This window comes from Lissotriton helveticus, chromosome 4_2 (genome assembly GCF_964261635.1).
Source record: "Lissotriton helveticus chromosome 4_2, aLisHel1.1, whole genome shotgun sequence".
NCBI classification, from domain to species: Eukaryota; Metazoa; Chordata; class Amphibia; order Caudata; family Salamandridae; genus Lissotriton; species Lissotriton helveticus.
This window is the reverse complement of record NC_136064.1, coordinates 92189722-92203890: the sequence shown is the minus strand read 5'-3', so window position 1 is coordinate 92203890 and position 14169 is coordinate 92189722. Positions and strand designations below refer to the sequence as shown.

General features: G+C 54.5%; 1 protein-coding gene across 2 annotated transcripts in view; it reads right to left on the bottom strand.

The window, feature by feature from the left end:
- The window catches only part of KIF4A (kinesin family member 4A), a 307198-nt gene that overhangs the window by 169696 nt on the left and 123333 nt on the right, over window positions 1–14169 (bottom strand). For both annotated transcript variants that reach the window (XM_078640186.1, XM_078640187.1), the window contains exon 12: window positions 13643–13701. In XM_078640186.1, the coding sequence (XP_078496312.1) occupies window positions 13643–13701 (59 nt within the window). The remainder of the gene's footprint in view (window positions 1–13642; window positions 13702–14169) is intronic.

The following is a 14169-nucleotide window of genomic DNA, read 5'->3' as shown; positions in this document are numbered from 1 at the left end:
ACTCACGAGCAGTGGTTCTGCTAAAACAGCAACAACCCCTGGTGCCAGCCAGGAACCGCGAATCCAGCACTCTGCACCCGCCGAGCCGGGCCTGTGCCTGAGTGAATAAAGACCACAAGGACGTCCCCCAGCGATTGTGACCTCAAATCCAGCACCCAAGGACCCTCCGACGCTCCTGACGACTGCAGCCTCACAAGGGACCCCCGAATCGCGACCAGCTGAGGGTAAGATTTCCCGACACCAAAAGACACCCCGGCACCCAGCACCCCACGGCCTCCTGTGCTCAACTCCTGGGTGGCTACCTAACCTACAGCTTCCCAACTTACCTTTCGAAGTGGTGGTCGCACCTGAAGAATCTCCGTCCCCAAGTTTGCAGCCTTTGTTCATCTTGCAGTACAAAAGGGTGTGGTGATGAACGGATCATCTGAATCAATCAAACACTCACACCCAGTCAAAAGATCTGGGTTTAATCCATCACCGTTCTTTAGCTCACTCTGCCACCCCAGTTCCGACATGGCTATATGCAAATCAGTCTGACCCTGTGCCTCATGGGAACAGTCCAGCCCGAACTGCCAAGCCATGTCTTCCCTGGACCAGAAACAAGCTTCCGAGGTCCGGTTTCTGGCATTCCAGCCGTCTTCAGCCCGGCTTGCTTGAATCCAGTGGCAAAGTGAGCAAGGGACTCACGTCTGAACATACCCTGCCACACTTATGGCGGCCAAAAGCGGTACAAAAGGGGGTGGTGATCCCAGCGCCCCACGGCCTCCTGTGCTCAACTCCTGGGTGGCTACCTAACCTACAGCTTCCCAACTTAACTTTCGAAGTGGTGGTCGCACCTGAAGAATCTCCGTCCCCGAGTTTGCAGCCTTTGTTCATCTTGCAGCTTTCCCATTGAAATACATTGGACGCCCGACGGCCCAAAAGCACCCTGCACCCACCTGCCCGAGTGCCACTGGAAGTGCAGCATCTGTCCTATTCTACTTCCCCACTTGCCCTGTGTAAGTAAGGAGTAGTTTCTGTCCTGTAACTCCAGTTCTGTAGTAGGGGTATCTCTGTTATAGTCATAATCTAGTGAATAGTCCCGCCCATGTGCGTGGACCCCGGAGCAATCAAAAATAATCAGTGTCGAAAAATGCAGAACTGCACAGACACTTAAGAGAGAATTTAAAGACAGATAATGCAGCCTAAAAAGGCTACACTGTCCAGTACTTCACCTAGAAATTCCACCACAAAATCCACAAAACAGCAAAGCCGGTACAGATTTCCCTTGCTTTAACAGCAAAATCCCTCTGGAATGATAGAGAGAAGAACCTGGACAGACAAGCCCCATAGGCTGCCATTATGTGGCTCAGAACAGGATACTGTGCCTTTAAGAGAACTTTCCAGAACTTCACAGTATCCCAGAATGCACTGCAGTTCCCAGTTACTTTCAGTTCTTTATGAAGGCGTAACACGCCAGACCTGTAGCATTCCGTACATGAATATCTCTCTCTCTCTCCACCGGGGAGGAGGGCGGGCGACTAACAGAGATACCCCTACTACAGACTTGGAGTTACAGGACAGAAACTACTCCTTCTGTAGTAGGGGAACTCTGTGTATAGTCATAATCTAGTGAATAGAATGGCAAGCCCATCCCCACACCAAAGCGGCGGTGGAGAAACGAGAAATAACACCACTATTGTGCGAACAGATTTCGCAGCGAAGCCTGCCCAACCTGAGCGTCTGCCCTGGCATCCGTGTCCAGGCAGTAATGCTTAGCAAAGGTATGGACCGACTTCCAAGTTGCCACCTTGCAGATCTCTGCAATGGGAACATTACGAAGCAATGCTGTCGTAGCAGCTTTGCCCCTGGTGGAATGAGCCTTAGGTTTGCCCCCTAAGGTCTTATTAGCTTTGTAATAACACAATTGTATGCAGGACACAATACACCTCGAGATGGACTGTTTAGAGGTAGCAAGACCCGTCCTGACTGATCCATAATTGATAAACAATTGGTCTGACCTACGAATATCATTGGTTTTATCCAGATAAAATTTCAACACCCTCCTAACATCCAGGGAATGTAAAGACCTTTCCGCTGGAGATGAAGGATTCTGAAAAAACGTAAGCAAAGTTAGTCTGGTTGACATGAAAATCAGAAATAGAATGGACATTAAGGCCAGACTGCGCCAGATGTAGTAGATATGGAAGGATGACATCTTCCTTACATGTCGTAGGGTCATAGTTCTTGGACTTGCACCAGATGCAAAACCTCTTCCACTTGTAGAACAAGTTACTTACCTTCGGTAACGATATATCTGTAAGAAACAGTAGTTAGTATTAGATTCCTTACCTTAGAATATCCCCAGGCGTCAGTCTGGATCCGGAAACTTTTGCGTAGCAGTACCCCTGCGCGTCGGTAGGCGTCGTCTGCAGGCGTCCCCTGCAGCTCCGCGTCGTCGGCGTCGTGCGCCGTGATGACGTCGCTGGAGTATATAGACGCCGCCTCCGCGCGCTGACGTCAGTTCTTTGCACACAGCTTTTCCGCGCCAGAACACGCAGAGCCATGTGAGAACTAACACTGGTGCCATTTGAAACTAGGGCCCTGAAAGGGATGTCCTTAACCCTAGGTATCAGTTCGCAGAACGGGGAGGACGGGTGGGGCGGTAAGGAATCTAATACTAACTACTGTTTCTTACAGATATATCGTTACCGAAGGTAAGTAACTTGTTCATCTGAAAGAAACAGGTTAGTATTAGATTCCTTACCTTAGAATAGATACCCCAGCAATACCAACCCCGGAGGTGGGTCTGCGAACCAATACAACCTACACCAGAAAGTCCTGGAGGACCGAACGGCCAAAGAAGCTGTCCCTCCGGACTTGACTGTCCAGGCAGTAGTGCCTCGCAAAGGTGTGCAGCGAGGCCCACGTAGCCGCCTGGCAAATGTCCTGCAAGGGGACTCCCCGGCCCAGGGCAGTAGAAGCCGCCGTAGCCCGAGTGGAATGGGCCCTCAGCCCAACAGGAGGCTCCTTCCGAGCCAAAGAGTAGCATGCTTTGATGCACAGGACGACCCACCGAGAGATGGTCCGCTTCTGTACCGCCCTTCCCTTCTTCTCACCCACGTAGCCAACAAACAGTTGGTCATCCACCCGGAACTGGCGTGTGCGATCCATGTAAAATGAAAGCGCACGTTTTGGGTCCAGACGATGGAGCCGCTCTTCATCCTTCGAAGGATGCGGAGGCGGGAAGAAGGAGGGCAAGGTGATGGACTGCCCAATGTGAAAAGCAGAGACTACCTTGGGCAGGAAAGAAGGTCTAGTCCGAAGAACCACCTTGTCAGGATGAACAGACAAGAAAGGAGGTTTAACAGAAAGAGCCTGGAGCTCACTCACTCTCCTGGCAGAGGTGATGGCCACCAGGAAGGCCGTCTTTAAAGTGAGAAGACGGAGAGGACAGGAATGAAGGGGCTCAAAGGGAGCGCACATCAGGAAAGTCAGAACCAGGTTCAAGTCCCACTGAGGCATCACGAACGGAGTTGGAGGATACATGTGCGTGATGCCCTTCAAGAATCTTAACACAATAGGGGACTTGAATAAAGATGGCTGATCAGGTAGCCTGAAGAAGGCGGAAAGGGCAGAAAGATAGCCCTTGATAGTGCCCAGAGCAGAGCCCTGCTGGGCAAGGGAAAGAAGGAAGAGAAGAACCTCAGAAAGAGGGGCAGAAAGTGGAACCACAGCCTTTGCTGTGCACCATGCCACAAACTTATTCCACCTGCAGGCGTATACCGATTTTGTGGAGGGACGCCTGGCTGACAGAATGACATTACAGACTTCAGGAGGCAAGTCAAATGGCCTCAACTGTCGCCGCTCAATCTCCAAGCATGGAGGTGGAGACTGGACAGGTTCGGGTGGAGGACCGTCCCCTGCTGCTGCGACAGAAGGTCCTCCTGAAGGGGCAGGCGGATCGAGGGACCGACTGTCATGCTGAGTAGCTCGGGATACCAGTATCTTCGAGCCCAGTCCGGAGCCACAAGGATAACTTGGGCCCGGTCGCGCCTGATCTTCTTCAGCACTCTGGGCAGAAGTGGTATAGGCGGAAAGGCGTACAACAGACCGCAACTCCACTCGCGCCGAAAGGCGTCGCCGAGCGAGTGCCGTCTTGGAAACTCCAACGCGCAGAACTGATGACATTGCGCGTTCTCTTCTGTGGCGAATAGATCTAACCAAGGCTCTCCCCATTGCTGAAAGAGGCCTCTCGCCACGTCCGAGTTCAGACGCCATTCGTGATCCACCGAGCACCGACGGCTGAGTTCGTCCGCCCTGGCGTTCAGAGAACCTGCCAGGTGTTGAACCGTCAGAGTCACGCCCTGACGTTCCAGCCATTGCCAGAGACGCAGAGCGTCCTGGCAAAGGGTCCACGACCCCACACCGCCCTGTTTGTTGCAGTACCACATGGCGGTGGTGTTGTCCGTGAACACCTGCACTACACTCCCGTTGACAAAGGGGAGGAATGCCTTCAGTGCTAGGCGAATCGCCCGCAGCTCCAACAGGTTGATATGGAGCCGGGATTCCGCCGGAGACCAGATGCCTCTGATCTCCACCTCTCCCAAGTGGCCACCCCAGCCCTGGAGGGACGCGTCCGTCACAACCACGTGCTCCGGTTGGGGAAGGGAGAGGGATCTGCCTCTGACCCAATCGCGGTCTGTAAGCCACCACTGCAACTGTCTCGCAGTGCCCTCCGAGATCAGGACATGGTCGGATAGGTTGCCCTGATGCTGGGCCCACTGAAACTTCAGGTCCCACTGCAGAGCCCGCATCCGCCACCTGGCGTGATGCACCAGTAGGATGCAGGAGGCCATCAGCCCCAGAAGCCGCAGCGTCAACCTGACCGAAACCCGGGATAACGGCTGAAAGATGGGAATCAGAGCCTGAATATCCCGGACCCGCCGTTCCGGAGGATAAACCCGAAACTGCGCCGAGTCGAGAACCGCTCCGATGAAAAGGAGCTTTTGAGAGGGACACAGGTGTGATTTCGGCACATTGATGGAAAACCCCAGCTCGTGCAGGAGGTCTGCCGTCATCTGAAGGTGGGGACGACTGTTTGGGGCGAGCCCGCCTTCAACAACCAGTCGTCGAGGTAGGGGAAGACCGAAACCCCTAACCGGCGCAGATGAGCTGCGACCACCGCCATCACTTTCGTGAACACCCGTGGGGCGCTGGTAAGGCCGAATGGGAGCACGATAAACTGAAAGTGCTCCTGGCCTACCGTGAACCGCAGGTAACGCCGGTGGGCCGACAGGACGGGGATGTGAAAATACGCATCCTGCAAGTCCAACGCTACCATCCAGTCTTGTGGGTCTAGAGCAGCCAAGACCTGAGCCAAAGTCAACATCTTGAACTTCTCCTTCCGGAGGAAGCCGTTGACGTTCCGTAGGTCCAAGATAGGACGCAGGCCTCCTTTGTCCTTCTTGGGCACCAGAAAGTAGTGGGAGTAGCAACCACACCCTACTTCTGGCCCAGGAACGCGCACGATGGCCCCCTTGGCCAAGAGGGCCGTAACTTCCTCCTGCAGAAGTGCCAAGTGGTCCCCCGACACACGGTGGTTCTGCGGTGGCATGGCTGGAGGAGTGGACTCGAAGGGGAGGGAGTAGCCCCTTCGGACGAGCTGCAGCACCCACCTGTCCAATGTAATCGCGCGCCAGCGGGAGTGGTGATGGCGAACCCTGCCACCCACTGGAGTCACGTGAGCCCGAAAGCTCGGACTAGGAAGGCTTGGATGCAGCAGCGGGGGGAGGTGTGGACTGACCTCGCCGCTGCCCTCTACCGCCACCACGGCGGAAACCACGGCCGCCACCGCGCTGGGGAGCGTTCTGCGGCGCGTGGCTGGCAGCACGTGTGGGACCGCCCCTTCCTTGGCCACAAAAGGGGCGAAACGAACCCGTCTGCTGGCGCTGGGTCTAAAGACCCAAGGACTTGGCCGTGACCCTGGAGTCCTTGAAGCGCTCCAGCGCGTGGTCCGCCTTGTCACCAAACAGGCGACTGCCATCAAATGGCATGTCCATGAGGGCATTCTGTACGTCCGGTGAGAAGTTGGCAGATCTCAGCCAAGCATGGCGCCGAATCGCCACAGTCGTGGACATAGCCCGTCCCAGCGAGTCGGTCGTGTCAAGACCACACCGGATCGAGTACCTCGCCGCATCCCGGCCCTCAACCAAAGCCTGGTTGAGTTTGTCCCGCACATCCTGCGGGCACTGCGGCAAACACTCCGCGACCGTATCCCACAGGGAGTGGGTGTAGCGGCCCAAGAGGCATGCGGTATTACAAGACCGCAGACCAGCGCTCAAAGAGAAAAAGACCTTTTTTCCAAATTGGTCATACCGCTTTGACTCCCGATCGGGCGGGGCCGATAGAAATGCGGACTGCGAAGTGGAGGCCTGGATCACCAGACTCTCCGGGGAGGGATGGGTGGAGAGGAAGGCAGGGTCGTCCGAGCACGGACGGTGACGCCTGGCAACGTTCCGGTCAACCGGTGCACCGGAAGCGGGCCTAGACCAGGTGCCCAAAAGGACATCCGTCAGAGCCTCATTAAATGGCAGCAGAGGCTCCTGAGGGCTTGACTGCGGTTTAAACACTTCCGTCAGAATGTTTGGCTTGACCTTAGCGACGGGGAGCTCAAGGCCCAAGGTCTTGGCAGCCCTCAGCAGGACCACCGAATAGGCAGCTCCCGCCTCAGACGCCACAGGGGTCGGGGAGACAAACCCAGGGTTGGGCGACTCGTCCAGACCACTGGCATCACCCAGGTCACCTACCCAGTCCACATCATACTGGCAGGCACGGGATAAAGGGTCCTCAGACCCCTCCCAACCCTCTCCATACTCGTCCTCATCGCCGTATTCGGGGTCGACGATATAGACGTCGGGGTCAATGGGTCCCATCGGCGTCGGACGACGCCGGTCCGACTCCGTGTCAGAAGTCAGAGGGGGGATGGGGGTGGCGCCTCGCGGCGCCGGCGCCGGGGACCCGACGCCGGCCGGAACCGACGGCGGAGTCACTGCGCCGCGCGGAGGCGGTACCACGGGCTGGCCCAAAGGAACCGACGCCGGAGAGGCCGGTAGACCAGCCGGCGACGAACCTGAGGGGCCCAGCGGCGCCGGGGGCGGAGCCACCGGCGGCGTCGAGGCAGGAGCACCCGAACCGCTCGGGCCCCCAGACGGGACCGACGGGCCCGCAGGCGCCGTAGGCCCCGCCGGAGGAGACCTCGCCCTCATAGCCATGAGGAATGCCTCAATCTCCTCGCGCGACACGCCTTCCCCAGGGAAGGACGGGTATGGGGCAGTCGGCGACCCACGCAGGGCCGCGGGGGTGGGGCCACCCGAACCCCCGGCCGCATCACGCGGGCGTGGGGGGGAGTCGGGGGTGCGATGACGACGCCTCGACTTCTTACGCTTACCTGACGACCCGGAGGAATGGTGGCGACTCCCGGAGCGCTCAGGGCGGCTCCGCGATCGTTCCCTCGACCTCCGACCGGACCGGGACCGCTCTCGACGCGGGGCCGACACTCGGAGCTCGAGAAGCTTGCGGGACCGCTCCCGCCTAGCTTTACCAGTCAAGGCCCGACAGTCGACGCAGGACTCCACGTCGTGGTCCGCGCCCAGACACCGGAGGCAGAGTCGATGGTGGTCGGTGACCGACATCATGCGGTCGCAATTGTCGCAACTCTTGAAACCGGGCATCCTACCGGCACCGTAGAAGATTTATTCACAAAAAACTTGGTCAAAAGACCGGAGTACTGCTCTTCGGATCTGCGCTAACTGGCGCGGAAAAAAGAAGAACTGACGTCAGCGCGCGGAGGCGGCGTCTATATACTCCAGCGACGTCATCACGGCGCACGACGCCGACGACGCGGAGCCGCAGGGGACGCCTGCAGACGACGCCTACCGACGCGCAGGGGTACTGCTACGCAAAAGTTTCCGGATCCAGACTGACGCCTGGGGATATTCTAAGGTAAGGAATCTAATACTAACCTGTTTCTTTCAGATAGCATAAGAAGTCCTAGTGGAAGGTCGCTTAGCCTCCTTCAGTATGTCCATGCAATCCTCTGGGAGATTCAGATGGCCATATTGCACTCTCTCGGGAGCCATGCCGCCAAACTGAAAGACGAGAGGTTGGGGTGCAACATCCGCCCCCCGAACTTCGTGAGAAGGTCCGGCCTGCACGGCAGCTTCATGTGAGGAAGGAGAGACCGGTGAAGCAGGTCCGTGAACCACCACTGTCTGGGCCATTCCGGGGCAATCAGAATCATCCGCGCCCTGGACTGGGACAGCTTGATGAGAACCGTCGGAATCAGGGGAATGGTTGGAAAAGCGTACAGAAAGCTGTTCGACCAGTTGATCCATAACGCGTTCGCCAGTGTCCCCGGCTGGTAGTACCTGGAGGCGAAGTCTCGGCATTTGCTGTTTTCGGCCCCCACCTTGCGAAGACATCTCCTAGTACTTCGTCGTTTATGACCCATTCGTGGTTTTCCTGAATCAGTCTGCTCAGTTAGTCTGCCTGAACATTCTGCACACCTGGCAGATAGGTGGCCGTTATCGTCAGTCCTCGGGCCAGAAGCCAATGCCAGATCGCCTGCGCCTCCTGCGACAGAGTGCGGGATCTCGAACCCCCTTGCTTTTTGAGGTAATACATCGTGGTCTTATTGTCCGTCTGTACAAGCAGAGAATTGGTCTGGAAGGACGGGTGAAAAGCCTTCAGTGCCAAGTGAACCGCTCTGAGTTCCAGGAAATTGATGTGGTACGTGGACTCCGTCGGGGACCACGTTCCTTGAATCTGTAGGTCTCTGGAGTGCGCTCCCCATGCCTGGAGAGAAGCATCCGTCACGATAGTCTGTGTGGGAATGTCTTTGTGGAAGGGAACCCCTCAGGAGATTCTCCGCTGAACACCACCACTTCAGAGACTGAAGAGCATGCAGAGACAGTCTTATCTTGTCGCCCCAAGATCCTCTCCTCTGGTCGCACTGATCCTCCAAGCATTCCTGCAGCGGTCTCATGTGTAGCCGCGCATGTGGTGTCAGGAAGATGCAAGACGCCATCGATCCCAGCAGAGAAGACACCTTCCTCACTGTGGTAGATGGAGTGGTCATGAGAGCCTGAGCCTTCCGAAGGAGTGATAATCGTCGCTCCTCCGAAGGAGACACGCTTGCTGACAGCGTATTGATGGAGGCTCCCAAGTACTGAATGCACTGGACCGGAGTCGGGACAGACTTGGACATGTTGATGTGCAACCCCAGCTTGTTCAAGAGAACACACGTCTTCTGGAAGTGCGCTTGAGCTTCCGAGAAGGAGGCCTTGATCAACCAAACGTCCAGGTAAGGGTAGACAAACACCTTGTTCTTCCGCAGGTGTGCCGCTACCACTGCCATGCACTTCGAGAAAGTCCTGGGCGCAGACTTCAGCCCGAACGGAAGTACCGTGTACTGATAGTGATTGGTGCAGACTTGAAATCGCAGGAACTTCCTGTGTGTGTGCGCAATGGGCACATGGAAGTACGCATCCTGTAGGTCTATAGCACATAGCCAGTCTCCCTGTTGCAACTGAGGATATATCTGATGCAACGACAGCATGCGCAACTTTTCTCTGCGAATCCACTTGTTTGCCTGTCGCAAGTCCAGAATGGGCCTGAACTCGTTCTTGTCCTTCTTGCGGACCAGAAAGAACCGGGAGTACAGACCTCTTCCTCTTTGAGACAGAGGTACGTCTATCGCCCTTTTCCTTAACAGGATATCGGCCTCCGCCTGGAGCTCGTGCAGTGGATACTGCGAGCTGACCGGCGGAATCGATGGAGGAGGGCTGGTGAACCGAAGACTGTATCCATTGCAAACAATATTCAGCACCCACTTGTCCAGAGTAATTTTTCTCCACTCTGCCAGAAAAGATTGAACGCTTCCCCCCACCGGAGCGGGTAGCAGATGAAGGGGAACTAACCGCTCAGGGTCGAGACCCGGCCGGGCCTTTGTTCACGGTAGAGGACTGCCGTCCACCTCCACCCCTCTGGCGTTTTGGAAAAGGTCTCCGGAACTGCTGCTGTTGCTGTTGTCCAGAAGATTGTCCTCGTCCTTTCCCCTGCGAACCGAACCGCCGTTGGAACGGGCGGTAGGGTTTCTGGTCTTTGGGCTTCTCCAGGCCCACAGCCGTCAGGGTCTCAGCCTCAGCCTTCATGCGTGCCATTTCATCGTCGGCATGTTTTCCAAATAGTGTTTCACCGGAAAAAGGCAGATTGGCCACCCGCTGTTGCGCCTCAGGCTTGAGTGACGTAAGCCTGAGCCAAGCATGGCGGCGCTGGTTGACCCCGTGACAGTAGCCATGTGCCGCCAACAGTGCGATATCCACAGCGGCGCTGATGGCCTGGTTCGGATCCAGCATCCCTTCCTTGACAATTTCTTGGAAGTCCTCCCTCCTGTCGCGTGGTAGAAGGTCCGCGAACTGTTCCAGGGAGTCCCACAGCGCACGGCCGTACCGCCCCAGCAATGCCGAATCGCTGGAGGCCTTCATAGTAGTGGAAGAAGTTCCACAAGCCTTCCTTCCAGCCGAATCAATCCAGCAGCTTTATCCGGTGGCACGGTGGAGGACGGGGAGGTAGAATGCAACTTCCTGGCCGCCGTCACGGAATCGGGCACTGGGTCCATTCGCAGGAAGGCCGGGTCCGAATCCGGTGCCCTGTACTTCTTCAGAAGTCTGGAGGGAGCAGCCTTCACCACCGCAGGCGTAAGGAACAGCTCCTCCGCAGGTTCGACCAGTCCTGGCACCAACGGCAGCAGAGGGCGAGACAGGTGTTTCTTGTGAAGAGTCTCGAATATCACAGACGTCGTAGGTGTAGGAGCCGTCACCATGATACCCAACTTCGCAGCCCCCTCAGGAGAACCTCCTGGAACGTGCTGATGTCTACCGGAGACACCCTAGTCTCCGGGGAGTCCGATAAGGTAGACGAATAGGAGCGAGTCCTAGATGAGGCCGTACGGGACCTCTATCTACGCCTCCTATGGCGATGCCTAGACCTAGTGGAAGACTTGTCTACTCCTCGATCTTCCTCTCCGTCCGGAGCGTGACCGTTATCTCCTAGGTCTGGGACGCTCTGCCGGCTTCCCCGGGGCGGGCGTCCTGGGCTTGGACTGGTCCTGAGGCTTAGGAGTCCCTTTGGGAGGGGTCGGCAGCCTGGGCAACGAGACCGACCTCGGTGGAACCGGGGGCGGCTTGTCCGGCACATGATGCCGCGGTTCTGTCGGAAGCGGAGGCGGAGGAGGCAACGGAGGAGGGGTAGGAGCCCTCGGAGGGGGACCCCTCGGCAACGGAGGCGGAGGTGTAACTGTCTTCTTTGGGGTATACACCTCGGAGTACACCGATCCCGGTGACCCGCCTTCCTTTCCAGATCCGGACTGTGGCGAGCCCCCCACAGCCTCAGGCCTCTCCTCACGATCCCGCGACCTCGATCGCCTCGACGGCGACCTCGATCGCCTCGACGGCGACCTCGATCATTCCAGAGGGATTTTGCTGTTAAAGCAAGGGAAATCTGTACAGGCTTTGCTGTTTTGTGGATTTTGTGGTGGAATTTCTAGTTGAAGTACTGGACAGTGTAGCCTTTTTAGGCTGCATTATCTGTCTTCAAATTCTCTCTTAAGTGTCTGTGCAGTTCTGCATTTTTCGACACTAAGATTTTTGATTGCTCCGGGGTCCATGCACATGGGCGGGACTATTCACTAGATTATGACTATAACAGAGATACCCCTACTACAGAACCAGGAGCTCAACTCCCACAGCCGCGTGGCCAGCCTGCTAGCAGCCACCAACCTGCATGCCAAAGGTTAACATTGGGCCTACTCACTCTGCACCCGGCTGCCCCTGTGCCGCTGAGGGTGTACCAACTGTACCTACCTGACCCTGGGAGACCCCGGAGTCTTCTCCCAGAATCTTAACTCTGCTAGTCGAGTACTTACTCAAAGATCTATAACTTTATTTTCTCTATAGAGTGACATTGGCTGATTTTCACTTGGAAATTCTTCTACGTGCAGAGTTTTTAAACTTTGAAATATTCACAAAAAAATCATCCGATCAACGAAAACTAAATTACTCACCTGTTACCAGGAGAGATCCCAGTGCTGATCGTTGTGCCCAGCACTGACCCTAAAAAGTAATTACAAATGTGATTTTCCGAAAACCTGATTTTCTCCCATAGGATAACATTGCCTGGTTTTTACCAGAAATTAAGTGTCGATTTTTGAAACATACAAATATTCCTTAAAAATCGCCTGTGTAACAAAAACGATTTCTTCCAACTTTTTACAGGAGATGCACCAGGGCTGAATCCAGGATCAAGCCCAGAGTAAGAAAAACCTATGCAAAGTAATTGATATTGCCTTTTATTTGAAACTACCATTGAGCTCAATATTATTGTGTTAAGTTTGTTGCATATTGCAACAACTATCTATTGCATTCAAAAGTCTATTGCTCATTGAAAGTATTCAATTGCAACATCTCATTCTGAGAAAGTATTTTTATACTGACTTGTGGTTCTAAAATAAAATATATTTTTATATACAAAACAATTGGCCTAGAGTTCCGTTCTTGAGTGTGTGAGACCATTTGCTGACTGAGTGTACAACAAATGCTTTACACTGCCCTCTGATCCTGCCTTACTGCTCGACCAAGCTATCACTTTTAGAGAGTAAGGTTATATCTAACTTTAGCCTCTGCCAAACCTCTGGGGACTGTGGACTCTGCACACTGTACCTTACTTTGGAACAGTATATCCAGAGCCACTTTCTTACAGTCAGCACCACTTTTTGTTGGTGTCACTGTTTTTCTAACTCGTCACTGGGCTCCTGCTAATCAGGACACTAGTCACTGTGCTCTCTCCCTAAATTGGACTAAAGCAAGTACGTTGGTACATTCCTAATTGGCTACTGGTGTACTCCCAAGTCCCTAGTATATGGTACTAAGGTACCCTGGGCATAGGTATACCAGGGGTCTCCCACGGGCTGCAGCATGTATTATGCCACCCATGAGAGACCACTCAAACTGACTCCTGGCCTGCCATTGCAGCCTGTGTGAGCTGGTGCTCGCACCACTCACCACAGATGTAAGGTTCCTTATATCAGAGGTCACTAAACTTAAAACCGGTAGGTCACCCCTAAGGCAGGCCTCTTAATCCTGAAGGCAGGGTGGTTGGCTATAAGTGTGGGAGTGCCTGCATGAGCAGAACACCCCACTACAAACCTAGGAGTCGATTCTCACGGCTTCGCAGGTGCAGTCAGCCATTTTAGACATATAGTGGACATCAAGTAAATTACAAGAGGTCTAACTATATATTGGCTGCACCGAAAACAATCATGATTGGTATCAAATATATGTTGGAATCCTACCCAAACACAGATTCCAGATCGGATGTAGGATCCCATGTACTGGGGGTCTATAGGGAGTACCCATATTACCGGTACCAGACTTTCAGGGTCTAACAGTAAGTTAGTGCTGCTACCGACCACAGACCCGATGCTGCCCTCATGCCGCTGAGCCAGGCTCGAGCGGGGGAAGGTAGAATAGGTTTCCGGTCCTAGAGAGTCACCTGCTCAATAGAAATAGAGGTAAGCACCCCAACCCTCAGTGTGGGTACTTACGCAGCATGCTGGCGGAGCTCCTCAATCTTGCCGCTCAGTTTCTCATTCTCCTGTTCAGTCTGAAAGAAGCCAGTTAAATAATGTCACATTTCTATACAAGATTTCGAGACAGACAGAATTTTATCTTTAGGAAGAAAGATTCAAACATGACTAAATATAAGCAGGAGGCCCCCATCCACATCCAGCGTTTACTGTGGAAAACACAGTTTTTAGCATGGGCATCCTTCAAAGACTCACATGCTTTAATATTAGTGTCAAGCAGATGGTACCCAATGGGAGCGTACATGTACATAAACATTTTGAAACATTTGAAAAGTCAAAGTACAACATATACACCTAATTTTCTGACAAAGTCTAGCCAGTCAGAGGGCTAAGCACCCATCTCTCCTAAACAGGTTGCAATTGACCGCTTTGGCTGAGCTAGTCAGACTGAGAATGCATCTATGAGCCATACTGTAAAGAATGAGACAGGATGGTCGCTTTTGAATCTACAAAAGATACCAATGTTAAAGAACTGCAGTTACAGG